Below are 18137 nucleotides of genomic sequence, written 5' to 3'. Positions count from 1 at the left end.
ATTTTTCTCATCTGATACTCTCAGTAATTCTGTGTGATAGGTAGGGATTAAGATTCTCATTTTGCAGATGAGAAAACCTGGAACTCAGAGAGGTGATTTGGCCAAGTCCCCCAAGTTAAAAAGTGGACCCTCTGATGCAAAGTTCAGAGTCTGTCCACCATACCACGTGCATATAAGGCACACGAGGTCCCGGGGCTTGCATGCAGGTTATCCACTGGAGAATGGCTTGGAGTACAGATCATGATTACACAGGAGGGCTTTAGGGGGTCAGTTAACCATGTTTGGGCATTCTCGCTCATTCTCCAGCATCCAAGTTGCAGAGCAGTATCAAAATCACCAAGAAGCTGGCCCTGCCCTACTAATCCTTCCTGGCACATTGCCCTTTGAACCTGTCAGCAGTCTGTGTGGGGAAAGTGTCTTCACTTTCCCTGTCTTCAAATCCACACTTCAGGGACACGTGTTTTCTGCAGGACTCTGACACTTGCTTTTGTAGAGGAGGTTCTCGTTAAATACATGTTGAAAGAAATAATAATTGAATTAGCTATGGGGTATTCTGGCAATCCCCACATTCCTCTCATTTTCCCTTGGAGTTACATGGTGGGCACCAGTGTCATTGTTGCTGGTCTCGTAAGGCCACAGGTAAGGTGATAGGACAACACAGCCCTGGACTAGATGGGGGAAAAGGAGCTGGCAGTGGTTCTGTTACTAGACAGGAGTCTGGCCCCGAGTGTGTCCCTCCTGGGGCCAGCTGTAGTGTGTGGGTTCTTGACTTTGAGTAGGAAAGATTCCACAACATAAGTCCAGGTGGCTACGAGGGTACATTTATTAAAGCTGGGGGCAGTGAAACAAGGAAGGGCTCAGCATAGAGGAAGCAACAGGGGAGCCCAGGCTGGGCTGCCTTGACTCACTGGGAAGCCAGAGAAAAGGGGACTTTGGGGACAGGTTTAGGGGATCAGCTTGGGACAAGCTGCCGCTGCCCATTGCATCAGAGTTCAGCAGACGTGTGCCTGTGAAGAAGGAAGTGCAGGAAGAAGACAGGAATGGCACAAGCCGCTCCACCATGGGAGAGCCTGCTTGAGTGTGCTGGGCCCTTTGTCTTGAGGCTTTTATCTCCTTCTTGCTGGCGGGAATTTTAGGGGCGGTCTCAGGGGAGGTCTCAGCCGAATTTGCATCAGTTCTCCAGGTGTGCCCTTTCCGGATCGTGGTCTCCACTGATTGGTCAGTGACAGGGCAGGGGGTCTTCAGTCATTTCAGTTGGTCCTGGCATTGCCCACCTGGTTTTGCTGCCTTTCTGGGTCTGAGGCTGAGATATAACTGAGGCCTGGATGTTGTCTCCAGGGAGGAAGGCCAGGGGAGGAGAGGTTGCTCTGGGGGTGAGGTCCTTGTTTTCCCAGTTTTGCCCCCTGCCAGGCACTGGGAGCTTCCCCCTTGGTGACCATCTGTCTCTGGCTGTAAATTGCTCGGCCACTGTGTTCAGCTCTCTGTCTCAGTTTCCCTGTTCCATTCGCCAAGGAATTCTCCTACCTTCTCACTATCCTGTAGCAGTTCAGCGGCTTTCCCAGAGGATAAGCAAATTTCCTGGAGTGGTTCTAAGATTATGTTGAGGTGTACAGAAAAACTGGGGAAGAAAACAGAGGAGGGAGGTGGTAGGGACGCCAGGACCTGAGGCCAGGTCCCCAGCAAGTCTGGCATAGGGTCAGGGAGAGTGGTAGGAGGCTGGATTTAGGGAGGTGAGGAAAGACAGGTTGCTGCTGACCGTGCTAGGTAGGGAAGGCAGCTCTGCTCAGCTGACTGGGGAACAAGAGCAAGAGAAGAGGCAGGACTCAAGTTACTGCGGTTTATTGAGTATGGGGAGCATTTGGGCAGAACTGAGCTGACCATGGCCCCCTTCCTCTGAACCAAGGGCTTGTGTGCAACTGTAGAAGTCCTCTCTCCCTCAGCCCTGTTCCATTCACCTTTGTGTTATCAAAACCCAGGGTCGAGTCCAGAGCACAGGGAAGCACAAAACTAAACAGAGGAGACCACAGTGGATAGGCCTTGGCTGCTCCTGCAAACTTGCAAAAAGTATTTACCTTGGCTGCGCCTTGGCAGCTGAAAGTGAAGTTCTATCTCTTGTTGTTCAGAGGATCTGGCTCTTCCAATAGAATTTAGGGTTCAAGTGTGTCCTCTCCACTCCTCCGGTATCTGCCCCTTCTTGCCTCCGGTGGCAAGCTTGACACCCCCGGGTAGAAGACTTGCAGCACTGGTAGCTGCGCGGTGAAGGTACGCACCCATCTGCCGCTGAGGTGCAGTGGCCCTGCGCTTGCCCACCCTGGAGGGATCCCGAGTGGCCACAAGGCTGAGGCCTTCTGTGTGGCTGTGGCCCCTTCAGGTACGTTGTGGGGCCCAGAGTAGTTCACACTCCGAGTTTCACAATGGGGACAGCTTCATCTGGACTCTAAAGTGCGCTCTGTGTTCTCAGAGCTAATTGTCTTTGGAGATGGCTCTCCCTTCATGTGGGGGTGCGGCAGGGGGCGGGGGCGGTGGTCGCGAGGCGGCACAGGGGCTGTGCAATCAGAAAGGAGACTGGCCTCGGTTCAGGATAACCTCGACACGACACATCGTCGGTGGCAAATAAACCCAAAGGCGACAAGCGCGCCCAGCACAACTCTTGACTGCCGCAGGGTATTGGCTAGGTGTGCCAGCGGCGGGGAGCGGACGCACCCTTGCGAGCGCTCTTTGCCTTGACTTCCCCATCCCTCCGCAGGGGAGGGGCCCCGGAGTCGCCGCCGAGGCCTCGGAGCAGAGAAAGTGCGCGAAGGGGACGCGGCTGCGGGCCTCCCACGTGACGGCGCCGCGCCAAGCGGAGCGGGCCCCGGGGGCGACGCGGCGGCGGCCTCTGCAAGACTGCCGGGAGGGGCGCAGCGACTGGAAGCCCCAGGAGCGGCGCGCGCGGCCCGGCCCCGCGGCTCTCCGGCCTCGCGCTGCGCATTCTCTCCTGGCGGCGGCGCCACCTGTCGTAGCGTTCGCTCGAACATGGCGACGCGGAGCAGCAGGAGGGAGCCGCGACTCCCCTTCTTATTCACCCTGGTCGCGCTGCTGCCTCCCGCGGCTCTCGGCGAGGTCCGGACGCAGACGCTGCACGGCGGCCGCGCTCCCTTGCCCCAGGACCGGGGCTTCCGCGTGGTGCAGGGCGACCTGCGCGAGCGGCCGCTGTGGGCGCGCGGGGACACCCGGGGGGCAGGCGAGAAGCCTCTTCGGAGCCGACGGAGCGCGGCTCTGCAGCCAGAGCCCATCAAGGTGTACGGACAGGTGAGTACTTTGCAACCCGCCTGGCAGCCCTTTCCTCTCCGTGCAGTTCCTCACCCTGGATCCGTCCTTCGCAGTAGCCACTAGGTGCAGGCTCCTGGGGACTTACTGGCTTGCATTTGTTTTCTTTCTCCCGCACGAGTTCAGCCGTCAGCAGTTGAATTGCATTTATCTTTCGTTCTTCCTGTCGGTTGTAGCAAACGCATTACAGGTAACTCGTGGGGTGCAGTGCCTATTTCCCCAGGGTGAATGCTGACCGGTGTAGTTTACGGTAAGTATGGGGCGGGGGGGGGGGCGGGGGGACACGCAGCTTGATTTCACATGGGATGAAAAATGGGCCTGCCTTGGTGTACCTTCAGTGGGCGGTGGAGGCGAGCACCCTGCAGTGGACTCAGAACGGTCAGATGAGGGGGTTACACACTTACCATGTTTGACCACGGTTAGGTGAGCAAACTGGAAACCTTGACATCCAGATACAGTCAGGAGGACTGCGTGTGTGTAAGGTTCTAATCCATTCCACTTCCCCTTCGAGATACAGATATTATTTTGGATAGGAATATCCCTCATGATCTGAAAGACTGCAAGGATTTGTTGTGCATTTTTCAGTGATATATTTCTATCCAGGCAATGGGTTTATTAGATCATGAATAACACGAATTTCACTTTTATGGCCAGTCTCACTGCTAGAAATTGCACCCCGGGTTTGTGGGTCAGTGTCAGCACTGGCGAAATTAATTTGTCCGTGTCCCTGTTTCGTGAGCGTCCCAGGCCCGCAGCTTGGGTTGACATCAGCCAGACTAGAAGAAGGTCAGTGGGGGAGAGAAAGTGAAGCTGGTGGAGGTAGCACAATTTCTGCAGTCAAAACGTTCCCCTTTAAAATAGAAATTAAAAGATTAGAAATTAAAAGAAGTTTTGCCTCTCTCCACTGATTTCTCTTTAGCTATTTCTTCAGGAAATATATGGAGTTAAACATTCAATCCTCCGATCCAGGAAGAGCCTTATAAGCCATCTCACCCTCTTGTGTCATGGTTTTACCTTTATTGCAGGGGCATTGGTTAACGCTATTGTGTCATTTTGTTGATGACAAACCAAAGCCGGGCAAGGTGAAATGACTAGCCCAAGGGCACATGGGGTGGGGTTGCCTGCTCTTTAACATTTTGTCTGCATTGTTTAGTGACCTTCGGGTGATTAAACAGTTGCCCTGTCTTTATACAATGCTTCTTAAACACTTCATTTTAACATGTGTACATATGTGCTTATGTGTATGTGTATGGCTACAAAGGGGGGGAGGGATGGTGAGTAGGTAGGAGCATTTGTCTTCCATCCTGCCATCAGCCGGGAGGGACCAGTGTCTACCAGTGGGCATGGGCTGCTGGGGCCTGCCGGCTCCATTCCCTGTGTCCCCTGGTACAGACCCTGCAGGTCCTTGTTCTCTTCCACATCCCCATCCGAAACTTGTGTCTGTATGTGTATTGTTCAAGTCAGCAAGGTCCGTGTCCTCAAAAGAGCATCCGAGGAGGGGGAGGGAGGAGAGAGGCTCCTGGTTCCCTGAGGCTTCACAGTCAGCCCAGCTCTGCCATGGCCTTGAAGCAGAGCACCAGGGGCTCTGAGTGGGGCCGGGTGGGAGACAGTCCCTTCCAGGGCTCAGGAAGAGCTACCTTGTCTCACAGTGCGCATACAAATGCCATTGCTTCTTTGGGTTTGGTTTGTGAGAGCTCCTTGGGGAAGTTGAACAACTGTGTTCTCCTCGGGAGTGACTTCAAAACCCTCAGCTTTTACATTCCAGCCAGACTGAGTTCGGTTCAGTTGAAGGAGGGAAGACTAGCCGTCCAACAAATAATGAGGGATTCCAACCAAAAGTGAGGGCACAGGTGTTGTTTGGTTTTTTTTTTTTTCCTTCCTCTGAGGCTGCCTTTCTCTGCCATTGCTCTCTATTGCCTTGGGGTTAATAAAAGTGGGATTAATTTGAATCTGTAAGGATTGGAGTTAGACAGAAGGAAGAACTTCCTGCATGGCCCCAGTGCCTGGAGGGGCTTGGCCTGACCCCTGGGGAGCTCTGGGTATTCACATCTACTTGGAATGACCTTTCTAACAAGGGTGACCATTTACCTGTTCTGCCTGCGACAGACCTGGTTCATAAGTTGTCCCTGCTGGTGATGAAGAGTGCTGCCTTCACTCTTGTAAGTGTCTGAAAGTGGCCTGTAAATTACATGGCCATCTTGCTTCTGGCCCTCAGCCAATTTCCGCTTTATACTCCCTCCCTTTAACTTTAAAACCCATGGAACTTCAGTGTTTTTCCATAGTGTTGCTTGAATGAGTGTGGTTCTGTATAGAGATGGGGGTGAGGGTGGGGACGTGGAATATTTCATCTCTGCTTTCAGAAAACTTAAAATGTAAGAAGGAGGTAAAGCAGGTGCAAATACAGGCATGTGACTACCAAACAGGACCAGGTAAATGTGGATACAGCAAACCCCTCAGAACTCTGCAGTGGGATCAGGTTGTGTGATCTGGGAGGGCATGGGGATGGAGCGAGAAGGGGTTGTGGGCTGCAGTACTCTGCAGCTTCTTGCCCTCTGACCTCTGAATGAGTTGAGGATACACAGATTAAGGCTGGAGGCAGAAGCTGCCTGAACACAGGAGCCCTTGGAGTGACGTTAAGGCCACCAGCTTCAGGGAGAGGAGCAAGCAGGGCTTTTTTTGCAGGGATATCCTGCATCTGAGAAAGCCCTCTATTGGAGTCACTTTTTCTCTGGCTCCACTAACCTGTGGAGTTGAGCCCCTTCTTACAAAGGCCAAGTCCAAGAAAGGGGATTCCATCATCCTTGCCCCACTGAATTTCTTTCTGACTTTATGTCTGCTCCAGGATGGCAGAGCCGTCATGCTTGCTTTTTCCTCTCCTTGTCTCCCCCTCTTCCCTTCTTCAACATCCCAGGGGTACTTTCTAGGATTCCCAGCCTCCAGTGGGAAGCATTCTTTTGAGCTCAGATACAGCATTTCCTGCCTTGTATTATGCTTGTTCCACTGTCTCATCTCCTTGTTTGCTCTCTGAGGGCATGGATCAAGTCTTTCTCTTCTCTGTCCTGACACCTTGGAGTGCCTTTGGGGATATTTGTGGGCCTACTGCGTGCCTGGAAAAAGATGGCCTGGAGGTTAGGAAGCACATCCAAGGTCTAGCAAAGTGTTTTGGAGGAGAGCCGAGTGGGGAGAAAAGTGGGTTGGCTCACTGGTGGTGAGGATGGTGGCCAGTGGGGCCCTGGGGCCATTCTGAACCAGCAGCTGGGATTCTGGTGTGCAGCGCCCTCTCTTTTCAGGCTCTCATGGTATTGCTAATGTGTTGTTTCAGGGAAAAATCCTTTGGAATGAAGCGCAAAGCCTAACAGGATTTACAGGTTTATTTTCCTTCTGATGAAGTCTCTCTGTAATTCCTGCTTCTTAGAGGCCAGGGAGTATTCAGTGTCCTGCCTTGAGACTGAAATCCGAGTGTCTGTTACAGCACAAGGTCCTAGGACAAAGAGCCTTCTTTGGGGGTTGCATACTGTTTTGCTTTAGATCTCTTTGGAGTAGATTCTTGCATGATACACTTGCCTGGGAAAGAATTGGTTGGCTGGTTCTGAAGTTAGGACGTTTGACCTGTATGCTTGCAAAAGATGAGAAGGCAAAGTATTTGCTGTTTCAAGTTGGCTTCTAAGTAGGTGAACAATTGCTTGGCCTGTTGGGTTGGTGCGATAAGGGATGTGACCTTGAAAAACTTCCTGGTTCCACTTGGCATCTCTCCTTATTGCATGCAGCTCAGTCTCTGGCCACTGTTTAGTTCATTAACAGCTTGTTTGTCTTGGGGCATGCTGGGTGGAGGCTTTCAGATGGGAGCAAAGGGGACGGGGACAGGAGTGATTGAATGGATGAAGTGAAAAGCCATTCTGGAGAGCAGTTCCCTAGACATGTAGAACCCAGGTTTGGAGAACATCTGATTTAGAGATCATGGATTTTGGTTTTAATTTGTTATCTTTTCAAGAATGTTTTCTTTATAGACTGAAATGAAGTTAATGTTATGCTTAATAAATTGCTTTGATACCTGGGCTCCGGGAAGCAGATCCTAACAGCAACTAATATCCTGAAGCAAACAAACAAAGAAACAAACAAGCCTTTGGAACATTTCATTGCCGTGTTTTGGTCTGTTTCTCCTTAGAGACGACAGCCATCTTTGCACTGCCCTCGCTTCCTCCCGGGGTCAGAGACAGGGCAGCCAGCCTGGCACTGCCCACCCAGGAGCATTCTAATAGTCCGAAGAGCAGATAATCCAAAATGTAACCTCGTTGCCTTTGCTCTGTAGTAATTTAGTCTTTTTAAAAAAACATCAGTTTACTTTCTAGTTAAAGTTTTTGCTTAGGCAAATATTAAAATGAATCTGCATTTTTGAGCAACTGATACGTGAAATGACTGGTATAAACAAAAGCCAGTTTGGAGTTTAGAATTTTTGACAAGTCAGATGCAGGTAATTGACGGCATAAGAATGCAATGAAGCTGAGGTATTACACTGACCTTTTCTCACTCTTTTTAGCTTTAGCTGCGGAAACTGGTTTGGTTTGAATATCTGAGGACTCGTGTTTTCCTGCCCAGCAGTGGCCTGGGCCGCAGAGCCTGCCTGACGCGTCCTCTCGGTGTGCCAGGACATCCGTTGGCACAGGGCACACTTGGTCCAGCCACGGAGACACACACATCAACTTCCCTCAGTTTGAAATGAGCCACAGTTAATTTCGACCTAATTTACTGCTTTATTGAGCTGCGAACCTCGATCCTTCAGAGAAGTGGCAGGAGCAGCTTCTAGCACGGGTGATGCTGCACATCGGTGCAGGCAGGCGGGCTGCTGCGTGGGGCCCAGAGCTGGCTCGCACTCTGCTGTGGTGGAGCCTCGGGTTTATTCTAACATGGGCGATGCTTTGTGTGTTTTGGGTGGGTTGCATTACAAACAGACTTTATAACAGTCACAATGGCAATAGATAAAAAGAATTACAAATTCTGTTACCTGCTGGGGAATTGTTAACAACAATGGTAACATCCACAATCATACATATCACTGCTCCCAGCCAGGAGCTGGGAGATCCTATCTTCCTGGCCTCGTGACAGATCTAATGTAGTGCTCTTCGGTAGATCTTTCTTTCTTTATTTTAATTTATTGATTTTAGGGAGAGGAAAGGGGCAAGAGAGAGAAGCATCAGTTTGGTGTTCCACTTCTTTATTCTTTTATTGGTTGCTTCTTGTATATGCCCGGACTGGGGATCAAACCCACAGCCTTGGCGTATTGGGACGGTGCTCCAACCGGCTGAGCTCCCCGGCCAGGGCTCTTTGACAGACTGTCTGCGATGATGCAGGTATTCTGTATCCGTGCCGACCAGTGTGTCCTCTAGCAACATATGGCGATGGAGCATTTGAAATGCGGCTGGTGTGTCCGTAAAACTGGGTTTACTTCATTTCATTTTAATCAGTTTAAATGTAAGTTCAAATAGGCACATGCAGCTCTGGTCTAGCGTGCGGGATGCCAGCTTGTGCAGGGTGTGGGCTGTCCCCTCCCCAGCCGTGGCAACCTCTGCATCACCGGGGAGCCGAGCTTCCTTGCAGGGAAGGCCTGCGGTTGTTTTCACCACAACTGGCAGGGAAATGAGAGTTGAGGGCTGTAGTCTAAACCCCGGTGTTGGTGGCTGCTGACTGCTGAGCTAAATATTGGGAGTCAGTGGCCTTCCTTTCCTGGGGTGGGGGGATGCAGGGGCTGTGGATGGCACAGGGGGCAAGGTTCACCTCTGGGGGGCCTCTGCGCAGCTGCTTCCTCCCATCCGTGACTTGGTGATGAAGGTGACCTCTGGGCCTTCCCTTCCGAGGTCGAGTGGCACCCACATCCCCCTTGCACTGTGTTTGCTGAGGTGCTGTGCAGACCCCGAGGGTCTGTTTTGCAGTGAAAGCAGTAAACATATGTGCTTTAACAGTGGGGCCATCTCCCCACCCCGCTCTGTGCTTCCTGTGCTCTTGTTGACTCACCTCCGTGTAGCTGGGTCTGTCTTTCATCTCTGCAACCCCGTAGGCTGGCATGAAGACTAGCAGCTCTGGTTTGTGGTCTTCATCCCTGCATGTGACCCCTCTTCCTGCCTGCACTGTGACTTAGCATGCCATTGCTGCTGCTGCAGGCTCTTTGCTAGGAAAATCAGGACCCTTCACGATGATTTATCTCTAGCCCCTTGAATTAAATTAAAAACACAGCTATGCATTCTCAGGAAGGCAGGCTGATGTGGTAGTATCCCAAATCCGAGTGTCAAATGAGCAGTATAGAGATGTCTGTATATCAGATGGGGCTCCTGCTGTGTAGAGGCCAACGTGCGGTTTCTGATCCCTTTCCATTGTTGTTTAAATGAAGAAAGTAATCGACATCACTTTGTTTTTTTAGGACAGAGACCAGCCTATTGAGTAGAAACCCACTTCTGCCAAATAACTGTGGATCAGAGCGGGCACGATGGGCAGGGTGATTCTTGTGTGAAGCAACTGGGTTTGAGCCCATAAGTGGGTCCTGAATTGAGATTTTCATTGATGTTAGTTGGTACTGAGGTGAGATCCATCCTACCTTGCTGAGCTGCGGAGCTGAATACTGTCATATACTGTCGTGAGGAAAGTTTTAACTCTTAGGAAACCTCCGTGCCCAGAAGGGACTGGGAAAAGCATGATTGAACGCAGAGGGCCTGGGTTAAAGGCCATCTCGGGGTGCGGGGGAAGGCTGGTTTAGGGACTGTCACTGGGGAGACTCAGCTGGGACCTGTGAGGTGAGCCCAGGGAGGTGAGGACCCTGTTTCTCTGGTAGCCCAGAGGCATATGCTTGACAGCTCCCTGGGCCCCGCCCTGGAGACCTGGGAAGAAGGACGAGCGCCTCTGCTGAGTTTCCCAGGGGAGGAGCCTGCTGGTGGCAGGGCCTGGTGATGCAGTGCAGGTGGATGAGTGGCTGTAAAAGTTCCCAGGTGTTTGAGAAAGACTAGAAGTGTTTTAAGTTTGTGCTCAGTTAATTGAGTAACATGAGACTCTGTACCTGTAACTTAGCTCATCTCTATCTGTTTAGTCCCTTAAAGTTCTGTCACTGAGTAGTTAAAAAAAGCCCTGAGGTTAACTGGGCAGGGGGGTTGCTAAATGTGCCAAGGTGTGTTGCTGCTGGTGGTGATGGGTTATTACAAGAATGAAATGGGACAACTGTAGTAGCATAATCAATGAAATATATTTAAAAAAAGACTAAGGTCTTCAATCTTTATTTTTTATTTATTTCTTTTTTGATGTTTTATTGTTTATGCTATTACAGTTACCCCACCTCTTCCCCCTTCAAGGCCCTCCACCTAGCCCACCCCCCACTTCCATAGTCAATCCCCACACTGTTGTCTGTGTGCATGTATGTTCATGTATGTTCTTTGACTAATCCCTTCACCTTTTTAGGAAAGAACCTGAGGGTATGCCTTCAACCCCCACCTCCACCCTCCCCTCTGGCAGCTGTCAGTCTGTTCCATGTTTCCATGCCTATGGTTCTAGTTTGCTCGTTAGTTTATTTTGTTCATTAGATTCCTCTTAAAGGTGATATCACATGATATTTGTCTTTCACCGACTGATTTATTTCACGTAGCATAATACTCTCCAGGTCCATCCATGCTGTCACAAAGGGTAGGAGTTCCTTCTTTTGTTTTGCTGCATAGTATTCCATTGTGTAAATGTACCACAGTTTTTTTATCCACTCATCTACTGATGGGCACTTAGGTTATTTTTAAATCTTGGCTATTAAAAATAATGCTGCTATGAACACAGGGGTGCATAAATTCTTTTGAACTGGTGTTTTGGGATTCTTAGGGTATATTCCCCACAGTGGAATTGCTGGGTCAAAAGGCAGTTCCATTTTTAATTTTTTTGAAAAAACTTCATATTATTTTCCACAGTGGCTGCACCAGTCTGCATTCCCACCAACAGTGCATTAGGATTCCTTTCTCTCCACATCCTGGTCATCACTTCTTTGTTAATTTATTAATGATGGCCATTCAGCCTGGTGTGAGGTGATACCTCATTGTGATTTTAATTTACATCTCTCTGATGGCTAGTGATGTTGAGCATCTTTTTCCTTGGTCCATTTTTTTAAATTATATTTTATTGTTAATGCTATTACAATTGTCCTGATTTTTCCCCTTTGCCCCCCTTCACCTAGCACCCCTCACTCCCTCAGGCAGTCCCCACACCATTGTTCATGTCCATGGGTCATGCGTACAAGTTCTTTGGCTACTCCATTTCCTATACTGTACTTTACATCCCCATGGCTATTCTGTAAGAACCTATTTGTACCTCTTAAACCCCTCACCTCTTCACCCATTCCCCCACACCCACCCACCCCCATCTAGCAACCATCAAAATGCTGTCATGCATGATTCTGTCTCTGTTCTGCTTCTTTGCTTATTTTATTTTTTAGATTCATTTGTTGATATATATTTATTGCCATTTATTATTCATAGTTTTGATCTTCTTCTTCTTAAATAAGTCCCTTTAACATTTCATGTACTTACGGTTTGGTGATGAACTCCTTTAGTTTTTTCTTGTCTGGGAAGCTCTTTATCTGCCCTTTGATTTTAAATGATAGCTTTGCTGGGTAGAGCAATCTTGGCTGTAGGTCCCTGCTTTTCATGACTTTGAATATTTCTTGCCTATCCCTTCTAGCCAGCAAAGTTTCTTTTGAGAAATCAGCTGACAGTCTTATGGGAACTCCCCTGTAGGTAATTAACTGCTTTTCTCTTGCTGCTTCTAAGATCTCTTTTTATCTTTAACCTTTGACATTTTAATTCTGATGCACTCGGAGTGGGCCTCTTCGCATGCATCTTGTTTGGGACTCTCTGTGCTTCCTGGATTTGCATGTCTATTTCCCTCACCAAATTAGGGAAGTTTTCTTTCATTATTTTTTCAAATAGATTTACAATTTCTTACTCTTTTTCTTCTCCTGCTGCACCTCTCTGATGTGAATGTTGGACCTCTTGGAGTTGTTCCAGAGGTTGCGTACACCATCCTCAGTTTTTTGGATTCTTTTTTCTTGAATCTTGTTCTGTTTGGTTGATTTTTGCTTCCTTATGTTCCAAATCATTGATTTGACCCTTGGCTTCATCCCCTCTACTGTTGTTTCCCTGTAAATTGTTCTTTATTTGAATTAGTGTGTTCTTCAGTTCTGTTTTTTAGACTGTTGAGCTCCTCACTAAGTTCCTTGAGCATCCTTATAACCAGTGTTTTGAACTCTGCATCTGATAGATTGCTTATCTCCATTTTATTTAGTTCTTTTTCTGGAGTTGATCTGTTTATCCATTTGGGTCATGCTTCTTTGTCTACTCGTTTTGGCAGCCTCCCTGTGTTTGTTTCTGTGCATTAGGTAGAGCTGCTTTGACTCCTTGTCTCAGTATTGTAGCCTAATGTAGTAGGTGTCCTGTAGGGACTGGTGGCACAGCCTCCCCTATCACCCAGTCTGGGTACTCAAGGTGTGCCCTTCGTGTGGGCTGAGTACAGCCTCCTATTGTAGTTGAACCTTGGTTGCTGTGGCAGATCAGTGGGAGGGATTTGCCCAGGCCAGTCAGCTGCAAGGAGTGGCTGTGACCACTCAGCACCAACCTCTTCCCTATGTGGAGGATCAGCTGTACAGGGGCAGGGTGGTGGTGCTCTGCATGGTCTGTAGCTGTCCACTGGGTGCACAGGCTCTGGGGTTTCCCAGATGGTGCAGGCCAAGGTCAGCTTGCACTTGTGTTCTGCCCAGGGCCACCCTGCATGAGCTATAAAGCAATCTGAGATGGCTGCTTCTTTTACTGGGCTTGGAGATTCCCAGGCAAAGCCAAACTGTGAATCTAGGCTGGGTGCTGCTAGTGCCCTTCCTGGGGCCACTTAGCAAGAGGTACAGGGGCTGGGGGCTCAGTGAGGCTGGCCGTTGCTTGTTTGAGAGGATTTAGGAAGTTGTGAAGCATGAGCCAGGACCAGCCATTTGTATGGAAAAGTCACAGTTAACAGCTTGGGTGAGCCTGTAAGTGGGATGGAGTCTCAGGGGATCTCCAGGGTGGGGCAAACAGTAATAGCTAGGTTGATGGAGTCTCAGATATGGCACCTGCCTGCCAGCTCTATGGGAGGAGGGCTCAGAAAAGGGACAACGGCATCTGCCTGCCTTTCTTTCTGGGAGAAGGCTGTCTCCCAGCCCCTACCTTGTTGTCAGCCACTTCAGGTCCTCCCTTATGCCACCGGTACCTTTCAAGCTGCTGCCCTGGTGCTAGAGCTCAGAGGGAGCAAGTCTGAGTAGGTGAGTCCGTGTGTGGGTTCTTTAAGAGGAACTGCTTGGGACTCCAGAAGTTTCGTACACTGACTCAACCCCTGCTGGTTTTTGCAGCCAGAAGTTGTCGGGACTTATTTTCCTGGCTCTGGAACCCTGGGCTTGGGGGCCTGGAGTGGGGCTGGAACTCCTCACTGCAGAGATATCCCTCCTGAATTTTTATCCACCACATGTAGATGTGGGACCAGCCTGTTTTGCGTCTCTGCCCCTCCTATGAGTCTGGATGGATGTGGTTTCTGTAATTCTGTAATTTGCAGGCTACCAATCAACCTGGTTTCTGCCAGGTCTGAGGATGGTTGTTCTATAGTTTAATTTCGATGTGGCCATGCGAGGAGGTGAGCCGTGGAGCCGTGTCTGCCTACGCTGCCATCTTGGAGCATCCTTTCACGTCTCTGGGCCCTCTGTATGTCCTCTTGGAAAAGTGTCTACTCAGGTCCTTTGCCCATTTTTTAATTGGATTGTTTTTCTTCCTGGTGTTGAGTCATATGAGTTCTTTATATATATTGGAGATTAAACACTTGTCCAATGTGTTGTTGGCAAATATGTTCTCCCATATAGTTGGTTCCCTTTTTATTTTGATGAGGGTTTCTTTGGCTGTGCAGAAGCTTTTTAATTTGATATAGTCCCATTTGTTTATTTTTTCTTTGGTCCTTTTTCCTTGGCCTAGGAGATACATTGGCAAAAATATTGCTATGTGAGATATCTAAAATTTTACTGCCTGTGTTTTCCTCTGTGATTTTTATGATGTCACGACTTGTATTTAAGTCTTTTATCCATTTTGAGTTTATTCTGTTGTGTGGTGTAAGCTGGTTGTCTTGTTTCATTTTTTTTTTCCATTTACCAATATAGCTCTCCCAACACCATTTATTGAAGAGACTATTTTTACTCCATTGTATGCTCCTGCCCCCTTTGTCAAATATTAATTGCCCATAGAGACATGGGTTTATTTCTGGGCTGTTTATTCTATTCCATTGATCTGTGTGGAATTGATCAAAATTCCATTGATAAATAAAATCTTTTTAAAAAACTTCCTATCATAAATGAGTGCTAGATTTATCAAATACTTTTTTATCTATTGATTGATCTTGTGATTTTTGTCCTTTATTTTGTTTATGTATTATGTTTATTGGTATACTATGTTTATTGATTTGCAGATATTGTACTACCCTTGCATCCCTGGAATAAATCCCACTTGATCGTCATATGATGATCAAGTGGGGATGTCAGAAATGCATATTGATGGATCTCGTTTGCTCATATTTCGTCAAGGATTTTAACATCTAGGTTCATCAGAGATTCTGGCCTGTAATATTCTTTCTTTGTTTTGTCTTTCTCTGGTTTGGGGATTAGGATTGTCCTGGCCTCATAAAAAGAGTTTGGGAGTCTTCCCTCTTCTTGAATTTTTTGGAATAGTCTTAGAAGGATTGGTGTTAGTTCTTCTTTGGTTGTTTGGTAAAACTCACATGTGAAGGCAGGGCTTTTGTGTGCCAGGATTTTTTGACTACTGCTTCAATTTCAATAGTTGTTATCGGTCTATTCAGGATTTCTGCTTCTTGATTCGGTTTTGGAGAGTGTTTATAGAAATTTTTCCTTTTTGCCAATGTTGTCCAATTTCTTGGCATATAATGTTCATAGTAATTTCTTACAATACTTTGTATTTATGTGGTATCAGTTGTTACTTTTCCTCTTTCATTTCTTTTTCTTTTTAAAGATTTTATTTATTTATTTTTTTAGAGAGAGGGGAAGGGAGGGACAAAGAGAGGGAGAGATACATCAATGTGTGGTTGCCTCTCACACGCCCCCTACTGGGGACCTGGCCTGCAACCCAGGCATGTGCCCTGACTGGGAATTGAACCAGCGACTGTTTGGTTTGCAGGCCGGTGCTCAATCCACTAAGCCACACCAACCGGGGCCTCCTCTTTCATTTCTGATTTTTTAAAATTTGGGTCCTCTCTCTTTTTTTCTTGATGAGTCTGGTTAAGGGTTTGTCAATTTTTTTTTTAAACTTTTCAAACAACGAGCTCCTGGATTCATTGGTCTTTTGAAATGCCTTTTTTGGTCTCGATGTCATTTAATTCTGCTCTGGTCTTGATTAGGTCTTGAATCTTTTGAGGACAAAAACTCAGGGGTGGACGAGGAGAGTTGGGTGGGGGTGGAAGGGGGCTGTTGACACAGGGTTGTGGGAGTTAACCGGGGAGTTCAGTGCGGAGTTCAGCATGCACTGTAGGCTTCTGCAGGTGTCAGGCCCTCCTGGGAGCTCAGGGGCTTTCACTGTATGGGCCTCTGTTGGGTTTGATGGGTCTTCTCTCTCTTAGCTTCCCTCACAGCTGGGAAATCTGGTGCTGGCCAGCTAAGGTCTTGAGGCCTACAGCTCTGGATGTAAGGTTTAAATGCTTTCCCTTTGGGGCAAGGAAAATGCTAGAAATGAGTGTCTCCACTGCACTGGAGCCTTGGGAATGGGAGGCTGGGTTTCTGCAGGTTCCTGAGCTCAGCTGAGCAGGAGAAGACATGGCCATGTGCTCAGGCCCGACGGGGCACGCTGCGTCTTGCCATTGTTCTTGTGTCTGGCCCTTGGCCTCAGTGCTCCAACCGGGAGATGCTCCTGGTGACTTTTCATGGGGAGCTATTTTGTGGAGAAGGGCTTATGTGGTAAAAAGAATATACCAAAAGGAAATAGTGTTTTAGCATTTTGAAGTTTATGAAATATATGTATGGATAGCACCACGTTTGATTCCTATAACAGCCCTATGCTATTAGGAAGGGAAAAGTTATTGTTACTCTCATTTCATAGGTGAGTACCTTGAGCCTCAGAAAGGTGAAGTGAGGTCACCAAGCTATACAGCTGGTAAATGCCTGCCTCTGGTTCGCTGGGCCGCCTTTGCGGCTCGTGAACATTCTGGTGCAAGTGCAAGCTTTGCTTTCAGCCGGGCGTCTGTAGCCTTTTTGCTGTGGACTCTCTTTTTTCCTTTTAAAACCTGGAGGCCTTATGTAATTTCACCCTCTCCTTGGCACTCCTGGCTACACTAATTTTCTTTTAATCTTTCAAGTGGGGCAAGTCCCAAGTCCCTCCTGTTTCTGACTTTGCTCTGCCCTTGCTCTGGGTCCTGTCCTCAGCGCGGCCGCATGCTCTCCCCCGTCCCTGAAGTCTGCTGTCTCCCTGATTCCTAGCTTGGTGTGTGGTGTATAAGCAGGTGCTCAATAAATAGAGTGAAGGAGCTGGTGAAGAGGAGTCTGGGAAAGTAGGTATTTTGGAACCATCCTAAAGAGCTCGCATAAATGTCTTTGGATTCATAGGTGAAACCTCACGTAATATTGGTCCTGGCTCCGGTGCTCGGCAGCCAGTTCACACTGATGGGGGGCGGCTTGCTCACGCTGCCTGTGGGCCCTGCCCTGCGCCCTGGGTTTTGGTGTAGTGTGGAACATCAGCTGTCACTTAACTTCATCTGCAAAATGGGGAGGATGGTTTAGATTTTCCTTGATGTTCCTCTGACCCTGATATTTTCTTCTTTTTTTTAGATTTTATTTATTTTTATAGAGAAGTCAAGGAAGGGAGAAAGAGGGAGAGAAACATGGATGTGTAATCGGTTGCCTCTCACACGCCCCCAACTGGCCAGCAACTCTGGCATGTGCCCCTCCCGGGAACTGAACCGGTGCCTTTCAGTTTGCAGGCCAGGGTGACAGTTTCTTAGCTGGTAAATTAAGGGGTGACTATTTTCGGGACAAGGAGATTTTCACAGGTTCTTTTTCATAGGGAGCTCTGCTGGAACAGCAAAGGAGGCTGGAGCAGCATGGCCGCCTGGGGTTCACAGAAAGTGGTATGCAGAGGTCATGGTGAATGGGCTCCGCTTGCAGAGATCAGCAAGCAAGATAAGCCTCTGGGCTATTGTTGTCAGTGAAAATAGGATTACCACCCTTTTGGTAAAGAGAAAGGAGAAGGTATATGTATATTTTTAGGAAATAAGTATCTGTTTCCTAAAACAAGCTTATGATTCTACTTAAGGAGATTGTGGTACAATGCTGTTTTTTAGTCCAAGGTCATTCTCCTTCATCTGTAAGATGGGCAGCCTGAATTTATCAGCAGTGTAGTTAATGAGTTCTGTGGGCAAAGCATCCTGAGCAAACACAAAGTTTGAGTGAGTGGATATTCCATGGACAGGTACCCTGTGCTGGGAGATATTTTTTTTAAAGATTTTATTTACTTATTTTTAGAGAGAGGGTAAGGGAGGGAGAAAGAAAGGGAGAGAAACATTGATGTGTGAAATATCTGTCAGTTGCCTCTCACACACCCCAACTGGGGAATTGGCCCGTAATCCAGGCATGTGCCCTGACTGGGAATCAAACCGATGACCCTTGTTTGCAGTCCACTGAGCCACACCAGCCAAGGGCATCTGTGCAGGGAGCTCTTAATCTAGACTTCAGCCCTTCTTCTGAGGTGGAGAGTCCAGGCAGGATAATGAGTTTACTAAATACAGTTCGAACACAGTCTTGAAAGCAACGC

General features: G+C 48.3%; 1 protein-coding gene across 2 annotated transcripts in view; it reads left to right on the top strand.

The window, feature by feature from the left end:
• Positions 1–2785: 2785 nt before the first annotated feature.
• SORL1 (sortilin related receptor 1) overlaps positions 2786–18137 on the top strand; it is a 153432-nt gene continuing 138080 nt past the window's right edge. Inside the window, exon 1 of one of the 2 annotated variants that reach the window (XM_053928621.2) lies at positions 2786–3291. In XM_053928621.2, the coding sequence (XP_053784596.1) occupies positions 3016–3291 (276 nt within the window). In that variant the 5' untranslated portion in view covers positions 2786–3015. The remainder of the gene's footprint in view (positions 3292–18137) is intronic. The other variant, XM_053928620.2, reaches the window with a different exon arrangement.

This window comes from Desmodus rotundus, chromosome 7 (assembly GCF_022682495.2).
Source record: "Desmodus rotundus isolate HL8 chromosome 7, HLdesRot8A.1, whole genome shotgun sequence".
Classification (NCBI taxonomy): Eukaryota; Metazoa; Chordata; class Mammalia; order Chiroptera; family Phyllostomidae; genus Desmodus; species Desmodus rotundus.
This window is presented reverse-complemented; position numbering and strand designations above follow the sequence as displayed.